General features: G+C 40.5%; 1 protein-coding gene across 1 annotated transcript in view; it reads right to left on the bottom strand.

Moving 5' to 3' along the window:
* LOC138284720 (protein argonaute-3) overlaps positions 1-20257 on the bottom strand; it is a 916780-nt gene that overhangs the window by 280160 nt on the left and 616363 nt on the right. Inside the window, exon 13 of the mRNA XM_069223834.1 lies at positions 3523-3682. Within this exon, the coding sequence (XP_069079935.1) occupies positions 3523-3682 (160 nt within the window). The remainder of the gene's footprint in view (positions 1-3522; positions 3683-20257) is intronic.

Here is a 20257-nt window from a genome sequence, read left to right as displayed (position 1 = left end):
TGACAAGTTTGAAAGGTATATTTTTTGCGAGCTTTCCTAGCTAGAAATGCATGCATGTATGTTCCTTTTAAATGTATTTTGATAAGTGGACAAAGGAGGTAACCCCTTCTGATTCTGAGACTGCAGTTGGAATGTTATCTCCACAGGAAATCATTTATAAATAAAAAAATTAAAGTGCCTAAAAAATTCACCAGTTGGAACTTCTGCACCACTTTATTTTACACTAAGTACTCCTGGAACTTTACACCCGATATAGCTTTACAGCCATACTGCCCGATTGTTGGTGCATACCATACATACAAAAAATATGGTTTACATGTAGGAGCAAACCTACAGTTGTAAATTTCTGATTTTGACCATGGTGTATGACATGCTGGGTTGTGCTACTAAGTTGAGTTTGGATATTTACCGCCACAGCTTCTAGTAGTCAGTCAGACTTTCTAGTTATCTTCTATCCCGGCAACCTTACTGGATATTGCCATTATGTTTAAATAGCTAATATGTGGGTTGTGCAACATGATGTATTAGATGTGACTATGTTTGACTTTCCCATCGATTATCACTGTCCTTCCATATGTTTTCCATGAAACCAATCTCAGTTTTTGGTACAAGAAGCAGTTTAGTTTCACTCGGCTGTAAATGGTTTTCATACCTGCAATCGTACAAAGGCTTCACTGAAGACACCTTTATATTAACCACTGTCATATATTTCAATTAATCCATGACCAGCAGTTTCAATGACTTATGTTGTCCATGTGCCTCACTAGATGATATCCTCACAATGTACGCAAAAGTGTAACTTGTGAATAACTTAACACAACAAATTCAGTGTTCTGGCATTAAACTGTCTGCCATAAGGGCAGGAGTAAGCATTTACCAATTCATTGCAGAACATTTTTCATTACGCCTGATTTACTCAGCATTGGGTCTTCCTTCAGCGTCTCTAGGCAGCTATACTGAAATCTAATCTTTATGTATTTCATTTTAAAGTAACCGAAAGACTTCATAATCCTTTAAATCTGCAATTATGAAAGCATTTTTGCATACAGTTTGCTGAGGCTAACAAGAGAAAACAGACCTGCACAGAAACTTTCTCCAGCAAAAAACATTTAAGTTATACTTGTAGAATACTTCTTCTGGCTTGTTTAATATGACAAAAACTTTGTTTTTTGTCATGCACCTTGCCCCTTGTGGTCCATGAATCTGCTGAAATTATTCTGATAGTTTAAGTTCCTGTTTGATTTTAAATTTTGCCCTTGCTTGTTTTTATACAATGTCTGAACAACTAACATGCACCTTGTATAAAGTGCAGCACACTTCTATTCAGGTGTGGGAACGGGCACTGATTTACCTTTGTTGTCTAGCCTCCTTAAACGTCACTTTTCCAGTCAGAACACTTAGCTATGGGTAAGGAAAAATTGCATGTCAAAAGAATACAACTCAGAATGAAAAAGCCATATTTCCATGCATATTAGATTAAATAAAGTAAAAAGAAAAGCTATTACATTATTTTAAATATTATTAAATTAATGTTTTTCTGTTTTAGTTTCTCTAGTCTTTATTGCATTTTTTTTAAGGAGGCCGTAATCCTGAATGTTTCTGTAAAAATGTACTTTATTGCTAAACTTATGTTTTCCTCACAAACATCTACGGAGAGGATTGTATCTTCTTGAGGTGAAAGGAGGGAAAGGGGTGGAAGTTAGGTTCCATCAATAACACCAAAGTACTTTCAAAGAAGAGATTGCCTGATGTCACGGTATAACAAAATTACAGCAGTCCCCAAAAGCTCTGCATTTAGAATAACAGGGAATAGAAAATATTAGAAAAGGGAAATGTTACTGAATTTTAATCCCAGTTCCACACTATAATCGTCCTTTATTTTTATTCCAACCCTTTAAAAAAAAAAAAAAAAAAAACATGCGTTAATTAGCTGAGATACCCTGGTATTGATAATTTCAAATTGATTAAAGCATTAAGTCTCCAGTTCAGGTAGGTACTTTTAGACACCAAGATTCAGCTTAGCATGTCCCGCATCCTGTGAAAACAAAGGCAGTGTAGACGATTGTACAGTCTCCCTATTATGAAGCTCACCAGGAATTAACACAACAATCACGAGATGGGCATCCCAGTGCAAATAGTCTTCCAAATAGCTGACATGTTCTGAGGAGGATTATGTGACGCATTTAGTGAAACATGGAACCGCTCATGAGTCGATATTTTATGATCTACCATGAATAGTCAGATAACTGGAGTCACTATACCCTTGACCAGTGTGATATTTTAAATGATGAATGTTGACATGTTTTTCTAGAATCCTCATCAGGTTCTTAAAAAACTCTTGTGAAAATGTGAATATCTCTAGAACTGAAATTATAACGTACATTTTGTCCTAAAGACTGCCTGCAAAAATGATGTGGAAGCCTGAAACAATGCTTAAGCACAGTAGATTTGAAATTTCATGACCACAAATATATTAATAAAAAAAGCTGTTTTAGACAATACATTCCACTGTTGCTATATTTTTGTTGCAGACTCATTACTGGTGTGCGTGAATCGACAAGAATGTATGGCATAGTTGACTGAAGTGCTGTTCTGTACTTAGGGGAGTTTGAACTGCCAACTTTGTCTTTAAAATAGTTTCGCGATAGAACATTATGGAATTTGAATGTGAAGTTGAGCTTGCAAAAATGGCAATTTCGTTGTTAAGCAACTGATGATGACAAAAAGAATATTGTGTTAAAACATAGTGTTAAAAATTGTTTTGCAATAGAATATTATGGAATTAGTAAATATGGAATTTGAAAATAAAGCTGAGCTTGCAAAAATGGCAGTTTCTTTTGTAAAAAAAAAAAAAAGAAAAAACTGATGATGCCATCAAGAATACTGTTAAACATTTTTGTTTTGGTGCAGTAGGTGGATGTTGTTAAGTTACGTTATTATGTAAACTATGACTTGTAATCCTGAATAAGAAAAACAAAGTTTTAAAACTGGCAGCATGATTCTTGTTGGGTCTATAACACTGTATCTCTCCTAGCTAATGCATGTTTTGAAAAAGTTTGGCAGGAATAAGGGGTAGGTGTAGAGAGAAATATATGGTGGGGAAATTCAGTGGCCCCGTGTTTTTTTCTATCTTTAGTAAGATTACATATTGTAATCTTAGCTCTTCATTTAAATCAAACACTGAATAATCCTATCCTCATACAGATCTGGGGGGGGGGGGGGGGGGGGGGGGTCATGCGTTTGGGCAGACTATTCAGGGTATATTATGAACAGTGGCAATAGCATCCTGGGATGCTCTAGCCTACACACAAATCCCCCTGTATGAGCTAACAAGGTCGATAATGTACAGAATGGCTCCAATTTGGATAAAAGATGTATGCCTTCGAGTATCTCAGGGTATTTGGAGTGTCATGCAAGAAAGTGATAGCTAGCCTTTTCCATAGCGTCTACAACCTCAAATATGTAGACAATCACCACAAATAAGAATACAGTACATTACACAGCTATCAAAATTAGACCTACCGTTGATGAGGTACGAGAATGTTGTTGATGCCTCCCAGTTTCACATTGATTTTTAGGCACAGGTTTGAAAGGGTCTGAGGAGATGTTTTAATTACATTCTTCACTTGAACACACTGCGTAGCCATCCCCAGCAGCGTATCTCCGACGCGTTTCACCTCAGCTGAGAAAGAACAATATGGCCTAGATTTCATAAGAGTTTTTGCAAAGGTTCAATGAAGAAAAAGCTCCTGGGGGAAAGGATAGAACTGGTTCCCTTCCAAAGAAGACAATCAGTTTGTCGTCATTTTCAAGCCTTCATTACGTCCAGAACGTGGGACTCCTAAAGACTGAAAAATGAGGAGAAACAATGCCTGACCATATTGGCAGGGAAGCTTTTGCTCAAATACTTATTTGGGGAGTAATACAGCATATTGATAAAGAAATTATTACTAAATGTGTGTGTTTTTTTTTTTTTTTTTTTTTTTTATAAATAAATCACACTTCATGGTGATGTGCTTTCATGGTATCTTTCTGTCACACAGGAAACAATTTGCCGGAGCTAACATGAGCGCAGAATAAGCCACTCATATGTAGGACTACCAACACAGTTTCCAGATAAAACAAAATGTCTCTCTAGTCCTAAAATAAATGGCTGCTTACTTATAATTCTAGTTATCACATGTTGGTATCTTCATGAAATTAAACACGTGGCTGTGTGTGAAAGTGACAGAATCAAAAATGAAGGTTAAGTCCATAACATGATTCAAAATGTCATTGTACTTTCTTTGAAAGAAAACAAACAAATGAATGAAATGAGGTTAGCAGAGAACACAGCCACTAAATGATAATTTAACATTGACACTTTAAGGGCGCAGGCTGTTCTAGAAAGCATTCAGCTGGCCTAAGTTCACTTTGTGAGGTAAGTAGGGAGACATAGCTCAAACATTTTCTCATCCCCTGTGACCCTCCTCCTACTTTGGTTTCAACATCCTTACTCTTAGGTGGCTCTGCAGAGCACTAATATGGATGGACCAAGTTCCATGCAAGTGAAAGTTTCTCTCATTTATACAGCTCCTTTGATGCCCACATTTTTAGGAACTTTGAAGTGGCTCCTTATAATGACCACATAACCCAAACTAAAATCATAGATCTAGTACATAGTCTAGTATCTATTTTAAAATGTGACAAAGAAAAACCGGTTATGACAAAATATCTAGTCATCACAAATAAATCCTGCCCCCGGGACAAGCTAAGCTATAGACTATTGAGTGAACCAAAAACATATTCACATACTACGTCTGTCTGAGCATATGGACTACAGAGTAGAAGTCCAGTTTTATGGCATTTTCTGAAAGCCAAACAGACAAACTCAGTCCAGTAGACTAGTCATGCATTGAGGGACTCTAGAGCAACATTCTACCTTAACACAATCCTTGTCGGACTTTGCTGTGAACCTGCAATTGTCTAGCTAAAGTACCAGGTAGCAACATGAGCACTATAAAATGAAGGGATACACAAATGTGGTTAGAACAGGAGTTTATTTACGTTGTTCTTGATGTGTATGTTGGTGGTACATCAGAATACCATAACAAAATATCGTCTACAATAAATATTGAATGAAATGATTGTCCCACTGGGTCTAAACTTTGTTATTAACGCCAATAGTTTTGAAAATTATATTTAGGACAGGATATTTTTGACAGACTATGTTTAGGCCACAATATTGTGGTACAATTCAGCACTTAACGAACAGCAGCTTCTGCCAAAGTCATTCATTCATAAATAGCTCTGCAAAGTTTCAGGAAATTGTTCACATTTCAGAATGCTAAAACAAAATGAATCAATAAGGCTCTTCTGCTTTTCATATCTGATATAGCACCTCCAAAGATCAAGGATGTAACAAGGCGATCTACAAAACACATTAAAACATTTTTACATTAAAAAAATATAGCATCATAAATCAGATGGGTGCAAGCCCGTTCAAAGAGAACTGATAGAAAATACAATAAAATAACAATTAAAATGAAGAGGGTTAAGAGACCAAATCACAAGAGACTAATAAATGTGTTTACTAGTTTAAAATAGGACGGAAGATCCAGCCTAAAGAGAAGTAATTTGAGCACAGTGAAAAGCAAGCAGTTAGATACTGTCTTCGGGGAATTACATACTTTCGATGTTAAAGCATAAAAATTGAATGGGAACTCTTAAGACAACATTTTCAAACTCAACATTCCAGTACCGAGTTACCCTGAAACTACGGTAGTTTAAAGCTTCTAAACCCGCTCTGTGTATAATTTCAGCATAAAGGTGACACAGCAGAGCTTAGTGTGCCCCATACTTAGTGTAACAATGCTGTGGCCGGTTATGTACCAGACAGCATATTGCAGAAAAAGTTTTAAGGCAGTGACAAAACAAAACAGAGCAAACTGATTTACCAACATCTAGTCTGGAAGCCCTTAACAATTAGTCCAAATATAATTACATTCTGCCTTCCCCTACGATATGTCCAGATATCGGATTAGATATGGAAAACTTCAGGAGCAACAATGGAATTTGGGCAGCACCCGAACAGCTCCAGTTGCTGAAACAGGGGAACATGATGAAATGCCAGCATAAAGACCTATGTGCACAACATGGACTCCCAAAAGGAAATGTTTTGTTCCCACTCCGTGTAATGAACTTTACGAAAAATATTATTAAAAAAAGGAAGGTACCTCTCACTCGCACCTGGTGGCATGCTTTATCATAAGGGCATTATTCATCGCCACCATCGTGGTGTAAAGTGGGTTCACAATGAGCTGTTTTAACCCTTTTGCTGCCAGGCCTTTTCCCCCATAAGGTGGCAGGCATTTTTTTTTGGCTGTATGGGGCAGTTCACGCTTAGGCCCTCATAACTTTTTTGTCCACATAAGCTACCCAAGCAAAATTTGTGTCCTTTTTTCCCCCCCAACATCCTAGGGATTCTAGAGGTACCCAAAGTTTGTGAGTTCCCCTGAAGGAGAACAAGAAATTAGCCAAAATACAGGAAAATGTTGTTTAAAAAAAAAAAAAAAAATGGGGAAAAAAAAGGGCTGCAGAAGAAGTCTTGTGGTTTTTTTCCCTCTGAAAATGGCATCAACAAAGGGTTTGCGGTGCTAAAATCACCAGCTTCCCAGCTTATAGGAACAGGCAGGCTTGAATCCGAAAACTTAATTTTCTTACCCACAATGCCCTGCAAACCTCCAAACACAATTTTGGCATTTTACTGGGACATACTCCATTTTTCCTTTTTATTTTGTGCTTTTAGCCTCCTTCCGTTTAGTGACAGAAATGGGTGTGATACCAATGCTGGATCCTGGACAGCTAAACATTTCCGAAAAATAGACAAAATTCTGAATTCAGCAAGGGGTCATTGTGTAGACCCTACAAGGTTTCCTACAGAAAATAACAGCTGAAATAAGAAAATATTGAAATTGAGGTGACACAAAACAGCCATTTTGTCTCCATGTTTTGCTCTGTAACTTTACTGCAATGTAAGATCTTTTAAAGCATTACACCGTTACATCTGCTGGACTCTTCTGGTTGTGGGGATACATAGGGCTTGTAGGTTCATCAAGAACCCTAGGTACCCAGAGCCAATAAATCAAAATTATCAAATACTAAGCTACCTGTTTTTGTGTGTGTGGGGGGAGGGGGGAACCTGTGTTTTTGGTCCTGGGCTCAGCAGCCATATAGCGAAACCTACCAAACCCAAACATTTCTGAAAACTAGACACCCGAGGGAATCCAGGGAGGTGTGACTTGCATGGATCCCCAATGTTTTCTTAATCCGAATCCTTAGCAAACCTCAAATTTCGCTAAAAATAATCACATTTGTCCCACATTCCTGTTTGGGAGTACCACACAGGGACCAATTTCCTACCACCCAACGTTCCCCTCAGTCTCCTGGTAAAAATGATACCTCACTTGTGTATGTGGGCCAAGTGCCTGTGACAGGGAAGAGCCAAAAACATACTGAAATTGAGGGAGAACCCAAGCGGGTCCAAAAGGGCTGTTCGAAAAAAAAAACATTTTTAGGCTGACAAGTGCAGCAGAATTTTTATCGGTATAGATGAGACAATGGTGGGTGGTAGGAATTTTGCGGAGTCCTGCACATTCCGGAAGGTTCCATCACAAAAAATTTGAAAAAGTGTGCTTTCCAGCAAAGTTGGAGGTTTGCAGGGCATTGTGGGTAAGAAAATGGTGTGGGGTGCATATGAAGCACACCACCCTGGAATCACCCAGATGTTTAGTTTTCAGATGTGTCTAGGTCTTGTGGGTTTTTCTACATGGCAGTGTCCCAAAGTCCAAAAAGTGCAGCCCTCACCATTCCAAGTGGGAAGATTTTGAGAGTTAGCCAAGCGCTCCTGGCCCAAATGTAAAACCAAAACCCAAAATAATCAAATGTCCTCTTGCTTGCTGTGGGATAAGATGTTTTAGTGTGCGGGGGAGAGCTGATAGACTGTTACCCCCTTCAGTTGGGGTGGGGGCATAACCAGGCCCATACTGGTTGGTAGCCACCATCCCACTATTTTTTTTTTTTATTCCCTGGCATCTAGTAGACTTTCTGCCCCACTGGGGTGTGGATCGGGGGTAATTGCCCCATCTGCCCACAGGTGGGCAGAACAACTTTGGCCCCATTTATTTGGGGTGGGGGTATAGCCATAACCCTACCCTTTTATTTTGTTAAAAAAAAGAAAAATCTTCCCTGGTCTCTGGTGGGCTTTCTGCCCCACTTGGGGGCATATGAGCCTTCCATAAATAGGCCAATCTGCCCGAGGGGGGCAGATATGGCCAACAGTAATGTGCCCCCATGGGGAGTGACCCTTGCCCAAGGGAATGCCCCCCCCCCCAAACAAAATACATACACACACCAATCCCTGGTGCCTAGGTGGTTTCTGCCCTCCCCCCACCCCGGGACAGATCGGCCTAGTAGAAATAGGCCGATCTTCCCCCAAGGGGAGTAGAAAAGGCCTAAAAATATTTTGCCGCACCCCTTATGTATAAATATAAATAAAAAATAAAATTCCCTGGTGTCTAGTGGTTTGTGCCCCCCTTGGGAGCAGATTGGCCTAGTAAAAATAGGGGGCAGAAATGGCCTAAAAGAAATTTTGCCCCCAAGGGAGCGACCCTTGCCCAAGGGGATGCTCCTCACATATTTTTTTTTTTTTTTTTTTTAATCCCTGGTGTCTAGCGGTTTATGCCCCCTCAACCCCCCTGGGGCAGATCGGCCTAATTATAATAGGCCAATCTGCCCCCGGGGGGGCAGAAATGGCCTAAAAATAAATTGCCCTCCTGGGGAGCGGCCCATGGCCAACGGGCCGCTCCCCTTATTCAATAATAACAAAAAATAAAAAAAATCCCTGGTGTCTAGTGGCATTTCTGCTGCCCAATCGCATTGCGATCGGGCAGCAGAAATGCAGAGAGAGACATCAAAGGAAAGGCCTTTCCTTTCCTTCGATGCCTTTTTCGGCCCCTCTACGTGGTCGGAGGAGAAATGCTTTCGCATTTGTCCTCTGATCAGCGCTGGAAGAAGACCTCTGATGAGGTCAGCGTGCGATTGCGCGCTGATGTCATCAGATGCCACGGGGAAGTCATGGGGGGGGGGGAGGCAGGGGTGGAAGGGGAGGCGATTCACCTTCATCCCTGCCCAGCAGAGGGGGTGCGAGGTCCCAGGGGGGGTGCTAGTGCTTCACCCAATGGCCCCTATTTTGATGTAACGGTTACGTCCTGGGCACCCGAGTGGTGCTGCCCTGACGTAACCATTACGTCCGAGGCACCCGAGGTGTTACGGAGATATGTTCTGTATTTTGTTGTGTATGAGAAGCAAAGACCCAGATGACGGAGAGACCACTGATAGCAAAGACAGCATATTGTATGCAACCATACAGTACAGCATGGGGTAGGCCGAGGTACTTTCCATTGTGAGAAGTCAGTTAGGCTAAATAGATATATACAGGATTAAAAAATAAGTGATTGGTGACTAATCATTTTTTGGCTTCCTCACACTTATTGTTAGGAGAAAGAATTTTATGATGATTATGCAATAGGGTCCGTAAGAAAGCCTACACATATGTGAAGTACTAGGGTTAAGATGAAACACGTTGACCAAAATGGTGGCGAGGGAGAAACCCTAAGCATTGTAAATTCCCTCACTATCTACTTCCGTTTTTAATCTTATATAGGTCAGGATGAGATCAAATCAAATTTATTAATAACCCTGTCCTAACAGTTTAAATTCAGTAAGAACTCTCAAACACAAAAATACAAATAGGATCTCATGAAAAGGGCTTATAGTGAGCCATCCTTGCACCATGATGGTGCTGGTGAAGGAGGCCCCTATGCTGAAGCATCTCACCAAGTGTGAGGGGTACCTTTTTTATTTTTAATAACATATTTAGGAAAGTTCATTAGATGGAGTAGAAATTCCTCTCACTGAGCCTCCTGGTCCATGTTGTATATACACATGAAGCAGGGAGGCAATACTAGGATGACTCCCTAAAACATTTCTTGCTTCCCCCTTATTTAATAAAATTGCAGAAAGGTCTGGCCAAGGACATCAGTTCCCGAAATTCCTAAATGCGTGGAAAACCACCAAAACAAGCAGAAAACCACCAAACAGTGTTGACTTTCTTCCTAAAGGGATTAAATTGCCAACCTTCCCTTTTGGAATGGGCTGTGAGGACACTGTTTCTTGAGCAGTGCTGGTCAGTAGCAGCAAACAGTAAGTTTGGTTTGTTTATCTGATACTATAGAAGACAGTGTTTTGGCTTTTCATTTTTTTTTGTTGTGTTGACAATCCTACATGTTCAAGTACTTCAGAGGTTTTAACTATTTTCTGACATGTTCCATAAAGTCACACAAGAAATATGCATTTTGGTTGTCATAGGTAAATCAGTTTTTGTCCAAGCTCATTAGGGGATGGAAATTTCATTTGGGTGGATTCACACATGACCGATCTGGTGCACCCACCTTTAATAATCTGGATACTCCGTTATGAAAAGCAATCATACTGTCATGTATTGCATGCAGCTTGCCTTGCTAATACATCTTTGTCATTCTGATCCATATTTGCTGTAGTATATAATGTATGGGGATGTGAAATGTAAGTTATTTTGTCTGTCTCCCTTGTTTCCTTTTTGAGGGGTTAACTAAGGACTTTCTAAGATGCTCGATGCGTTGTACTATTAATATGATGTGACCTAAGTACATTATGACGTCCATGTAGTACATTTGTCACGTTACACTGTGACTACTGACTTAAGAGTTGGACACGCTGTTCCACCTTTGAGATGTGATATTGAAGTAATTTTGTCTCCTTCACCCCCTTCTTAGGTGCTAGAGGGACCTTCCAATATGTCCGATGCCTTGTGCTATTAATACCATGTGGCTTTACTACATTATGATGTCTTTTTAGTACGCGTAAATTTGCCTTACCATACGGTTAGTACTTGGTCATATGAGATAGATACGTTGTTCCACCTCTACGAGTTTCTGTTGGGTCTTTCACTCTGGAACCTTTACACTGGCGTTGACGTTGGATTCTTTCAGAATGGCCGCCACAGTACGGTAGCTATTGCATGTGACCTTGAGTAGATCCCTCATACTGAGTGGCACCCGTAAATTGGATGACCGCATCTGGGTGCACTATAGATGCTGATTTGGTCAGGTGCCTGAGGAGGAGTTGGAATTGGGAGGCTACCGCTCTTTGAACTTGGTCATGTATGCTCGTTTTCTCCAGACATATTGAAGTGTATGATCGGAGGCCAGTTTGTTTGAAGGAAGTTCTTCTATGCATGTGGATTTGTCCAGCTCATTGCAGTTGTGTTTCTGACTGAAAGCTTTCTTGTTTCAATGTAGTCTTGATGTATACATTTTGTTATTGGCTATGCAAATTGCTGAATCCACTGAATCCTCCGTCAAAACTATTTCTCATGTTTTTGATTCCTGGTTAGATCTTGGCTCTGGAGCTTATTCTGCACATTAATGTTGGTGATTATGTGACAAGAGTGCTGACTCTGTTTTTGGTGTGTTACAGCACCATTCTTCGTGAGTCTTGACCACCCAAAGAACCATGTGATGGTCATATATTCAGGTACCCTAGATTGCTTGGTAGTTGGGCCTAGGTATTTTGCTACACAACTAGGTGTTGGTTTCATATGGATTGGAATGATGTTTTTGTTGATCATTTGGGGGGGGAGATTTAATTCATTTCTTGGCTTTTGGTTCTAGAGTGTATTTGCATGCTAGATTTTGTTTTACTCACTAGTGGTTTGTGAGCAGGTGATACTGTCTGTCTTGCATGTATTTTTTTGTACAGTATGTTGATGGTTTTGTAATATATTTTCCTAGTACTTACAGGTTTAATTCCATGTCGACACGGAGTCCTGCTTTATGAGACTGTACTGTAGACTACAGGCCCTCCATGACAGAAATGTTAGCATTAAATAGCATCAGTCCATTTCTAAGTGTCTGGAATACTGTGAAAACAGAAATTAATGGGACTGTTTGATTTATACTTTTATGTCAGGGGAAGTTGTTTACCTACAGATCTCCTGGAAAAAGGCTGTGGGATATTGGAGGTCAAAACCGTGCTGTTTCTTTACACCATTATTATGTCCGGCTTTATTAATGTTTTGAGGTATTTGATTAAATATACAATTATTTATTTTTGCAGCTAAACAACATGCTTGTTTTGATGATTTTTGTCTTCCTACTTTTTATTTCATCCATTAATTGTAAGGTTTCATTCATTGGGTATTTACTTGATAATTTCTCCACAAACGTTTGTCCTTTGAGCCCACTTCTAGGAAGACATAGTCCTTCCTCTTATTAGGTGACTATCCACCAAGTTAATGTGTTTGAGGCCCTCATTGTCACCAAATTCATCCTCTTTCTACTCTCACTCTTCCTCCTTTTGCTTGGCCTGAAAAAGGGACATTTCTTCAGCCTTCCTTATTACCTTAGACATGTTTCATTGTGAAGGTGAATGCTTAAAATGCTGTAAAGGCGCAGGCCACTGCTATTTAATTGGAAACAACCAATGGCTGCTGCTTGACTATGCAGGTGCTGCAGTGGACAAGAGATATGATGAATTTGGTTCCCCTGAAGGAATGAGGCTTGTATTTCAGGCAACGGTGACTGAGGATTTATTTCAGGAGTAGAAAAACTGTGTTGTTTATGAAGGTGGGGAAAACACTCCATCACCTTCTGCACTATAGACCAAATGGATCACAGACTGTGCACAGTGTGTCAAATCTGAAGAGAACAGTGTACTCAATGAGAGAGAAGTCATCAACTTAACATGCCTTGGAGAATTAATGGCTGTAGGTGCTTTTTTCCTGTCACAAACAAGGAGATCATTAACAAGATCCTTTGACGGCAAGGTGGAGAATCTTCTAAAAAATGCATCAGTGACAGTAGTTTTGGACATCACAAAAGTCACTTTAGGAACATCATACACAGAGACATTGTCAACAAAGTGGCTGTTATCGGCTGATGAAGTACTAGTAACAAGGTCACAAATGGGCTGTAAAGGGGGTCCAGGCACCTGTAGGTGAAGGCAAGTGTTCTACAGAGGAATTCAAGCATGCAAATTTATGAAGGATTCAAAGCTGCAGAAAAGAGTTATCAGAGTAGCATACTGATTCATGAAATGTGAAGGTGAGTCAAATGTCGATGCCTGACCACAGAGTATAAGGTCTATGTACCCTAACATATTTAGCAATTTAAAACAATCCAAAGGTAAATTTTTCAGATTTAGCAATTTGTGGTTGCAAATAAGATGTTCATGCATGCAAAGAATTAGCTCTGTAGACCCTTCTAAAAATTGCCCTGTATGTAGGGAATCCTGACTGACAGAAAACCCTAGCACTGCACATCAATAATAATTTGTTAGTCTGTTTTAAGTCCAGTGAAGTTTTGCTATAATTCAGTAGATCTATGTTGCATCTCATTCCCATTTTTTTGTTGAGTTCAGCTTTAGTCTTATCAGGTTGCTAAATCTTCATATTTTTTAAAGACTGTTTAAAAACAAGATTGCTAGAGACTGGGAGAGAAGGCAGTGCCAGCCTTTTCAAATAAAATGCTGCATATCCACTGATGCGGGTGATCAGCCAGACACAGAAAAGCACAAGGCGTTTACAAAGCTCTCAGCACAAGATTAGTCTTTGGGCAGTAAACAGAGTAAACTACAAATACTGTAGTTCAAAATTTAACATTGTTCAATTTTTGAAAACAATTTCTACTTCACCCAAATATCTCTTATGAGGGTACGTGTCTTCTTGACTAAAACATAAGAGAATATGTTCTTCATTTTAAATGCATTTCTCCAGTTTTGGTAGCTTTCAAAGATTCACATGCTTAAATTATTCCCAGTCAGACAAAGAACCTTTGGAGGTCAATGTTTACATAGCAGTGTGCACATTCGTTTAACATACAATTAAACCAAAGTATACATAGTCAGTCCACCACATTATGTGACCTGAACTGTGACCAATGAGGTGTATCGAGGCAAAGTTCAATTCCCCTCAGAGACTCCACCTCTCCTGACAGACTTTTAGAGCTAATCAACAGTAATTTTCAGAGCCTCAGGAAAGTGGAGGATGGTGGATCTCATGTGAATCTATAAAAGATCACAGAGGTAGGAAATCATACTTACACAAAGTTAACATCAAAATACTTGAGTTAAGGTTCTCAAAGCGCATAGTGGAGGAGCGGCTTGAGTCTTCTCTGAGAAGAACAAATTTTGAAGTGCAGTTGTCCCACTGTTGACTTGTCCTTGAACTGTACACATTTCCACCCTGCAGATGTCTTTCAGAGATACTCCGACATACCCAGCAGTGCAACGGACATGACTCTAGTCAAGTGACTTTGACACACCAGAGAGTGATCTCTCCACCAGACTGAGTTGTAATGATGCAGGGATAATTCTAATGTGATATGCCTTATTTCAGAAAGGCCTTACTTTTGTCAGTCAGTCTCAAGGCTATGAAGCATTGGTCTGATTGATGAAAGTGTTAGATTTTTTTCCCCCAAGAGGAAAAATTCAGACAAGTGTAACTGTTCTTTGAAGCTGTGGAAATCGGCTGTTGAAAAACGTTATGTTGATTTGAAGTAGACCAATTAGGTTACATTCAGGATGAACTACAGCACCCATTTGAATTACTTAGGGCCTGATGTAGATTTTGGCAGAGGGGAATACTACGTCACAAACGTGTCGGATAACCCGTCTACAGTATTACGATCCGATTATATCCTATGGAGATCATAATATGGTGGACAGGATATCTGTCACATTTGTGACTGAGTATTCCATCTGTCGTGATCTATATCAGACTTTTATGGCCTCATTATGAGTTGGGTGATCCCAATGCGTGACCGCCAAACTTGCAGGAAGGACACCACCACGGCATTCTCTCCTGTATTCATTAAAGGAGCCGAGATCTACCTTGTAGCACGGGGGGCCCTAACAGCACCCTCGGAAGCGCACTGTCCGCAAATCACACAGTGCACATTCTTATGGTGCAAAGGGGAAGGGGAAGGTGGGCTGTGGCCTCCTGGCACCTTGTACTTGTTCTCCACCAGCCTTTTCAAGGTGGGGAAACCACCATGAAAAGGCTGAACAAGGTTGTAATCAGCCAGGTGGCGCTGAGAAAAATATTCAGAGTGGGGATGGCTGTCCCCTGGCGGGTCCACCATCCAGGGTTGTAACTGGGCCGTCAGACTGGCAACACAAGTGTGGCGGTCCTCGAACCGCCATACTCGTAATGAGGCCCATAGTCTTTTATGGCCATATAAAGGGTGGCTCCTTTATGGTGAAGGTTTGCATTTTGTTTACCCTTATGACTAAGTTGAACTCAAACAAAAAGGCTGTTTTACAGGACAGATGGCCTTCGGGGAAGCATGAAGGAGGCCTTTCTCAAATCCAACAGGACGATGTTGGGTTCACACAATCAAGATAGCGTCACAGCCAACAGAAAGGAGCAAGAGTCCCCTTATGAACTTCTTAACTGCTCTTGACAGGAATAAATATGATAGCTATGGTTTTTCCTATTTTCTTGAAAATGGCTACCAGGTGTGCTCTGATGAAAGAGTATTTCCACCATGATTAGACTAGATGACGGAGGTACAAAAGGTACTGGTGCTGGGACATGGAGGGTGGATCCAAAAGCAAGGCTCATGCCTACATAATGTGCCCATTTCATCAAATACGATCTCAGCGCACTCTGCCTGCCTTTTTAATTAGCGTGCTCTGGCCCTGGAGTTCTAAAGAGACAAACTCTTCACACATTCAACCTGCAAGGACTGTGAACTATGGTTCGATAGTTGCTTCATGTCTCGTTACAACAGAGGGGTCTTGCTTGCATTGGATCAGCGCTTCTGTAGTTACTTCCCACAGCTCCAAGGACAACTGCTAGTGCTTCCCAGATCATCGTGCAACATTCTCTTTTCTTTTTGCACTGGGCCCTGAGGATTGAAAAGAATGGACGAAATACATTACAAAACATGTTGTACGAGCTCATGAGAAGACTACTTCTCCCTCCTGAAATGCCAGGCAGGTACACGTCCTGGTGAACAGGAGATACTTGCTGGTCTGGTCAGTTGCAAAAAAGTCACACTGTGGGTTCTCTCTGTACTGGAATGTTAGTTGCCCATTGGCCAATTTCATTATTGGATGTTTGTTGTCTGATGATGGAGTCAAGAAAGTCATTGTCCATAGCCTGCTGTATAGGGACAGAGAAATTGGTGTACCAAGCGAGAGACTGCCCATGCAAATTTGAGAAGATTTGGCCGGGGAATAGGTCCAGCATGGGCTACTATGCGAAATGAAGGGCTTATATGGTGGAGTGAAGAACCCTGAGCCACTGCAAAATGACCAGATTCAATCCATATTATTGGAAGCTTTGTACAATGATTGATATATGCTTGCTCACATGCCTTAATCAGTTGGGTGGACTGTTATGTTATCTGTTTTCTCTGAAGAAAATCTAAATAAAAAGATTCCAAAAAACAAACAAAAAACAGACATTGTCCGCCATTGGCATAGGTATGGCTGATAAGCTCACACTCTACCCGAGCGCCCAGTGAAATAAGTGAGAAGTGTTCAATGCCAGATGGAGAGAAATTATTCCACCTCGAGTTCTGACATAGCATGTGTTGTATTCTGTGAGTGAGTTGTAACTAAGCATTCTGTACCTGTGTCCAGAATGGTTTGAGAGCAAGTCTAACTTCTCTGTGCTCCAACAGGTTGAAGAGCTTGGAGTTATCTCTATCAGGAGCTACACTTTAAAGATCGTCAAATTCAGTTTCAGCGCCCAGAGTCAATCTGAGGCTGTAGTCCCAGGCTTAAGTGACCTGATCACTTAATTGTTCTGTTGCCCCTGAACTGGCCTCATACTGAGTGGTGAAGAGCAAAAGCTTGATTCAAGAAGATATACAACCAGAGAGAATTTTCCGTTTTGTTTTAGTGTTCTGACAGTACCTTCACTTTGGGTTTTAATAGGACAAACTAAGGCCAAGAGATTGTGTCCTCTTTCTGTGAGCAGCTACACTTTTTCTTTGCTCGTAACAATACTGTTATTCAAGAAGACTGTCCCTTACCGGGAAAAAGATTAATCTCATGGAGCTGATAAAGAGACCCACAGCTTACAGAAGCCGATAGGCTGATTGAACTACTTGTTGGAAGTTGTACGCTGAGGTGAGCCAGTCATTTAGGTAACCAAAGGATAAAGACTACATTCAGACTGCAATTCGAAAATCTGACTCTAGAGTACCTGTAAAGTTCAATTTCTGCATAGGACCACAAGCCTTGAAAAGCCCCAGGCCTGCAAGACCGCAGGGGGCGAAACATGTGTTAGCTAACCTTTTCATCCGTGAAGCACAAATAATGTTTTTAGGAATGAATAAGAACTGTGATTAACAACTGCTTGGATGAATACTCTTCTGGAATTACCTACAAACATGTTCCTATCTTCAATCTATTAATGTACTGATTAGCTCTTAATTTATTGTCTCCTTTCTCAACCAATACAAAGACAATTATGACCTTCAGTCTTATATTTAACCATTTTATACAAATTCAATTGCTCCACATAAGGTATACTATAGACAATGAAATAATAACTTGCATAACAAAATGAAGACTTTTAAGTGTTTAGATACATATACTCTGTCAGTCCTTTCTCTGCTTGCAGATGGGCTATAACCAGAGCAGTGCACTTCCTAAAGATGCAAGGTGTGGATCTGAAGTTGAACGGGAGTGCCTTGACTTGTTAGTGCTAGCTGTCTACCATAAAGCACAGGAATTTCCTATGACACATGTAAATTGGAACATTGAAGTATGCCTCCTTCTGATGCGAGTAAATTGCCCTGGTTGATGAAAGGGGGGATTTGCTGATTAGACACCATGCAGAAAACTAAATTCTTCCTGCATTTGTTCAGGGTGCATATATCTAGAACTAGGCAACATTCGGGATTCTTTTTCAGTAGAAGCTCTAAAATCATTTTGTACTTCACTGTAACATGGCCAAGAATCTGGAATAAAATCCCAGACCCACTGTACCAAGAAAAGCACTGTTACTATGCCCCTCAGGAGAAATTTGAGGATTTTGTTCTACAGTTCTCATAAGCATTTGTGAATCATTCTCAGTGGATTCCAATACATGTTGTACAATGTCCGGTGTTACTTCCTGCCAGTTGTGATGTATTGAATCTGTGCTTAATTTGTAAATTTATGAGTGACAGTGCTCAAAGCTCTGCTCCGCTGTGCTATTAATAATCAGCATGCCAAATACCAAGGCTGTGTAGTCAAATTCATATTAGGCCTCTTTAATCCACCACTAGACACTGCTACTCCTTGATCTCACTCATGCCAGAGCCTGATTTCTCCTTTTGTGCCAGTTGTTTCTGTCTTTCTCATCCCCACTGTTTCCTGTTTGTGTGTTTTTCCCTTTGTAGCTTGTGGTCAACATTTCATGAGGAAAAATAAGTGACAATCACGAAAAGTGAGTGCAGTGGGACCTACCGGCTCTAATTACACATTATAATGAATTTTGCTTCCACTGGGAGGGTTAAAAGGGGGTTCGAAGAAAGATGAAGGTAAGCATGCCTAGCTTGGTTTGATGGCACAATGAGCGACTTCCTCTCTTTCTCTGCCCTACTACACATTGGCTTCTGTGCTGCTGTTGAAGCGGTTCATATGAGTAATTTCAATAGTAGCCAAGCCCATCTTCTTCTTAGGAGCCAAAATCCCATTCTTGATCAGCGTAGCCTCTGAGCTATGTCTGACATTTGCATGTGGAGAAACACTGGTGACTTTTTAATTATTACAAGGATCTAGCTGTATCTGCATCTATGGTCCACAATATCTTGCCAATCTGCTTTTCAAAATGGTGTCTAAGTTAATACCATACCCATAATTGTTGCCTTAACTTTCGGTCTAAAGGAAGTGCTTTATATCTGACAGCCATAACTTCTTGTGGCCTACTGGCTAAAACCAAAAGATACTGAGTACACTGTAGAGTAGAAGCTGAGACGTTTTGCTCACTTAAGATAGCCTTAGCTTTCGAATTGTCGACATCTGATACCTTGTTTGGGGAACACGGAGTAAGGACATGTCAAAGCGGTCTTTCATATCTGGCAATAAAGGCTGAGGAGTAGCAACACTGACACTAGCAGCCACTAGGGTGATGATTCCTGGCCTTCCTGTCCCTTTGCATCCCTGCCTGTCCAGATAACCAGGCAAGGTATTGAAGATTCTGATCAAGGTCACTGGGCCACGCGTTATGAGCCTTGTACTACTTATTTTCAAGGCATGTTCATTATCACTGATGCAGAGGTTGAATCTATCATGTGATCAGTGGCGGCTGGTGACATTTGAAAGTGGTGGGGCGTAAAAGTCCGGGTACGACTTTTATGTAGTGAGTGAAGCAAGCTCACTGGACTAACGTGGGGTCCAGGGTGGATCCTCCTCCAAAGAAAAAACTGAAAAAAAATTGACAAATGGTGCATTTGAAAGGAAATACATTTAGTGAGAAAGGAAGGTTTATAAAGTAGCGGGAATGTATAGTCTTGAAATACTAAACACATTAAAAACTGGTCCATATTTTAGTGCATTAATACGTTCCCCTTTTGCTTCAACTTCAGGCCCTTTAAAGTGTGTGCTTACCCAGTGTCTTGCACTGCATGCACCATCAACTTTGGCTCTACCCAAGCATCAGGAATCACCCACAGCTGCTGGCTGCAATCAGTCATACAGAAATAGGTGCAAACCGGTCTTTGAGTGGGATTGAAAAAGTGGGGGTTCTCTAAAAGGGACCATGCAAAATAAATTTCTGTGATTCCCATAATGTGCCACCTGGCCTGTATTTTGGTTTCTCTCTGAGATGTTACAGCATCCAGAAATATAACACAACAGGCATACACCTAAAACCTGTCTGTACTGTTGGCTATGTCAGTGGTTGTTATCTCTTTAATATAAATGAGTAACAACAATGATTAGCTATAAATATTTAACATTGGAATTGTTTCAATTCTGAAATTGTGAGACTGTGAATTAAATATTATTGAGGCTTGTGTAAGGAGTAGGACCTTCAGTTATGTGTGCTTCATGTTACATATGTTTGCCCTTTTTCTCTTCACATCTCAACCATCTGCACATTTTCAACCTCCTCTCTCCTGATCAGCATCCTCTTTTCACTCTTGCCTGAATGCACTTTCTCGCATCTCCTCATTTTACC

Source organism: Pleurodeles waltl, chromosome 3_1 (assembly GCF_031143425.1).
Source record: "Pleurodeles waltl isolate 20211129_DDA chromosome 3_1, aPleWal1.hap1.20221129, whole genome shotgun sequence".
NCBI classification, from domain to species: domain Eukaryota; kingdom Metazoa; phylum Chordata; class Amphibia; order Caudata; family Salamandridae; genus Pleurodeles; species Pleurodeles waltl.
The sequence above is the reverse complement of the archived record's forward strand: the minus strand, read 5'-3'. Positions and strand labels throughout refer to the sequence as shown.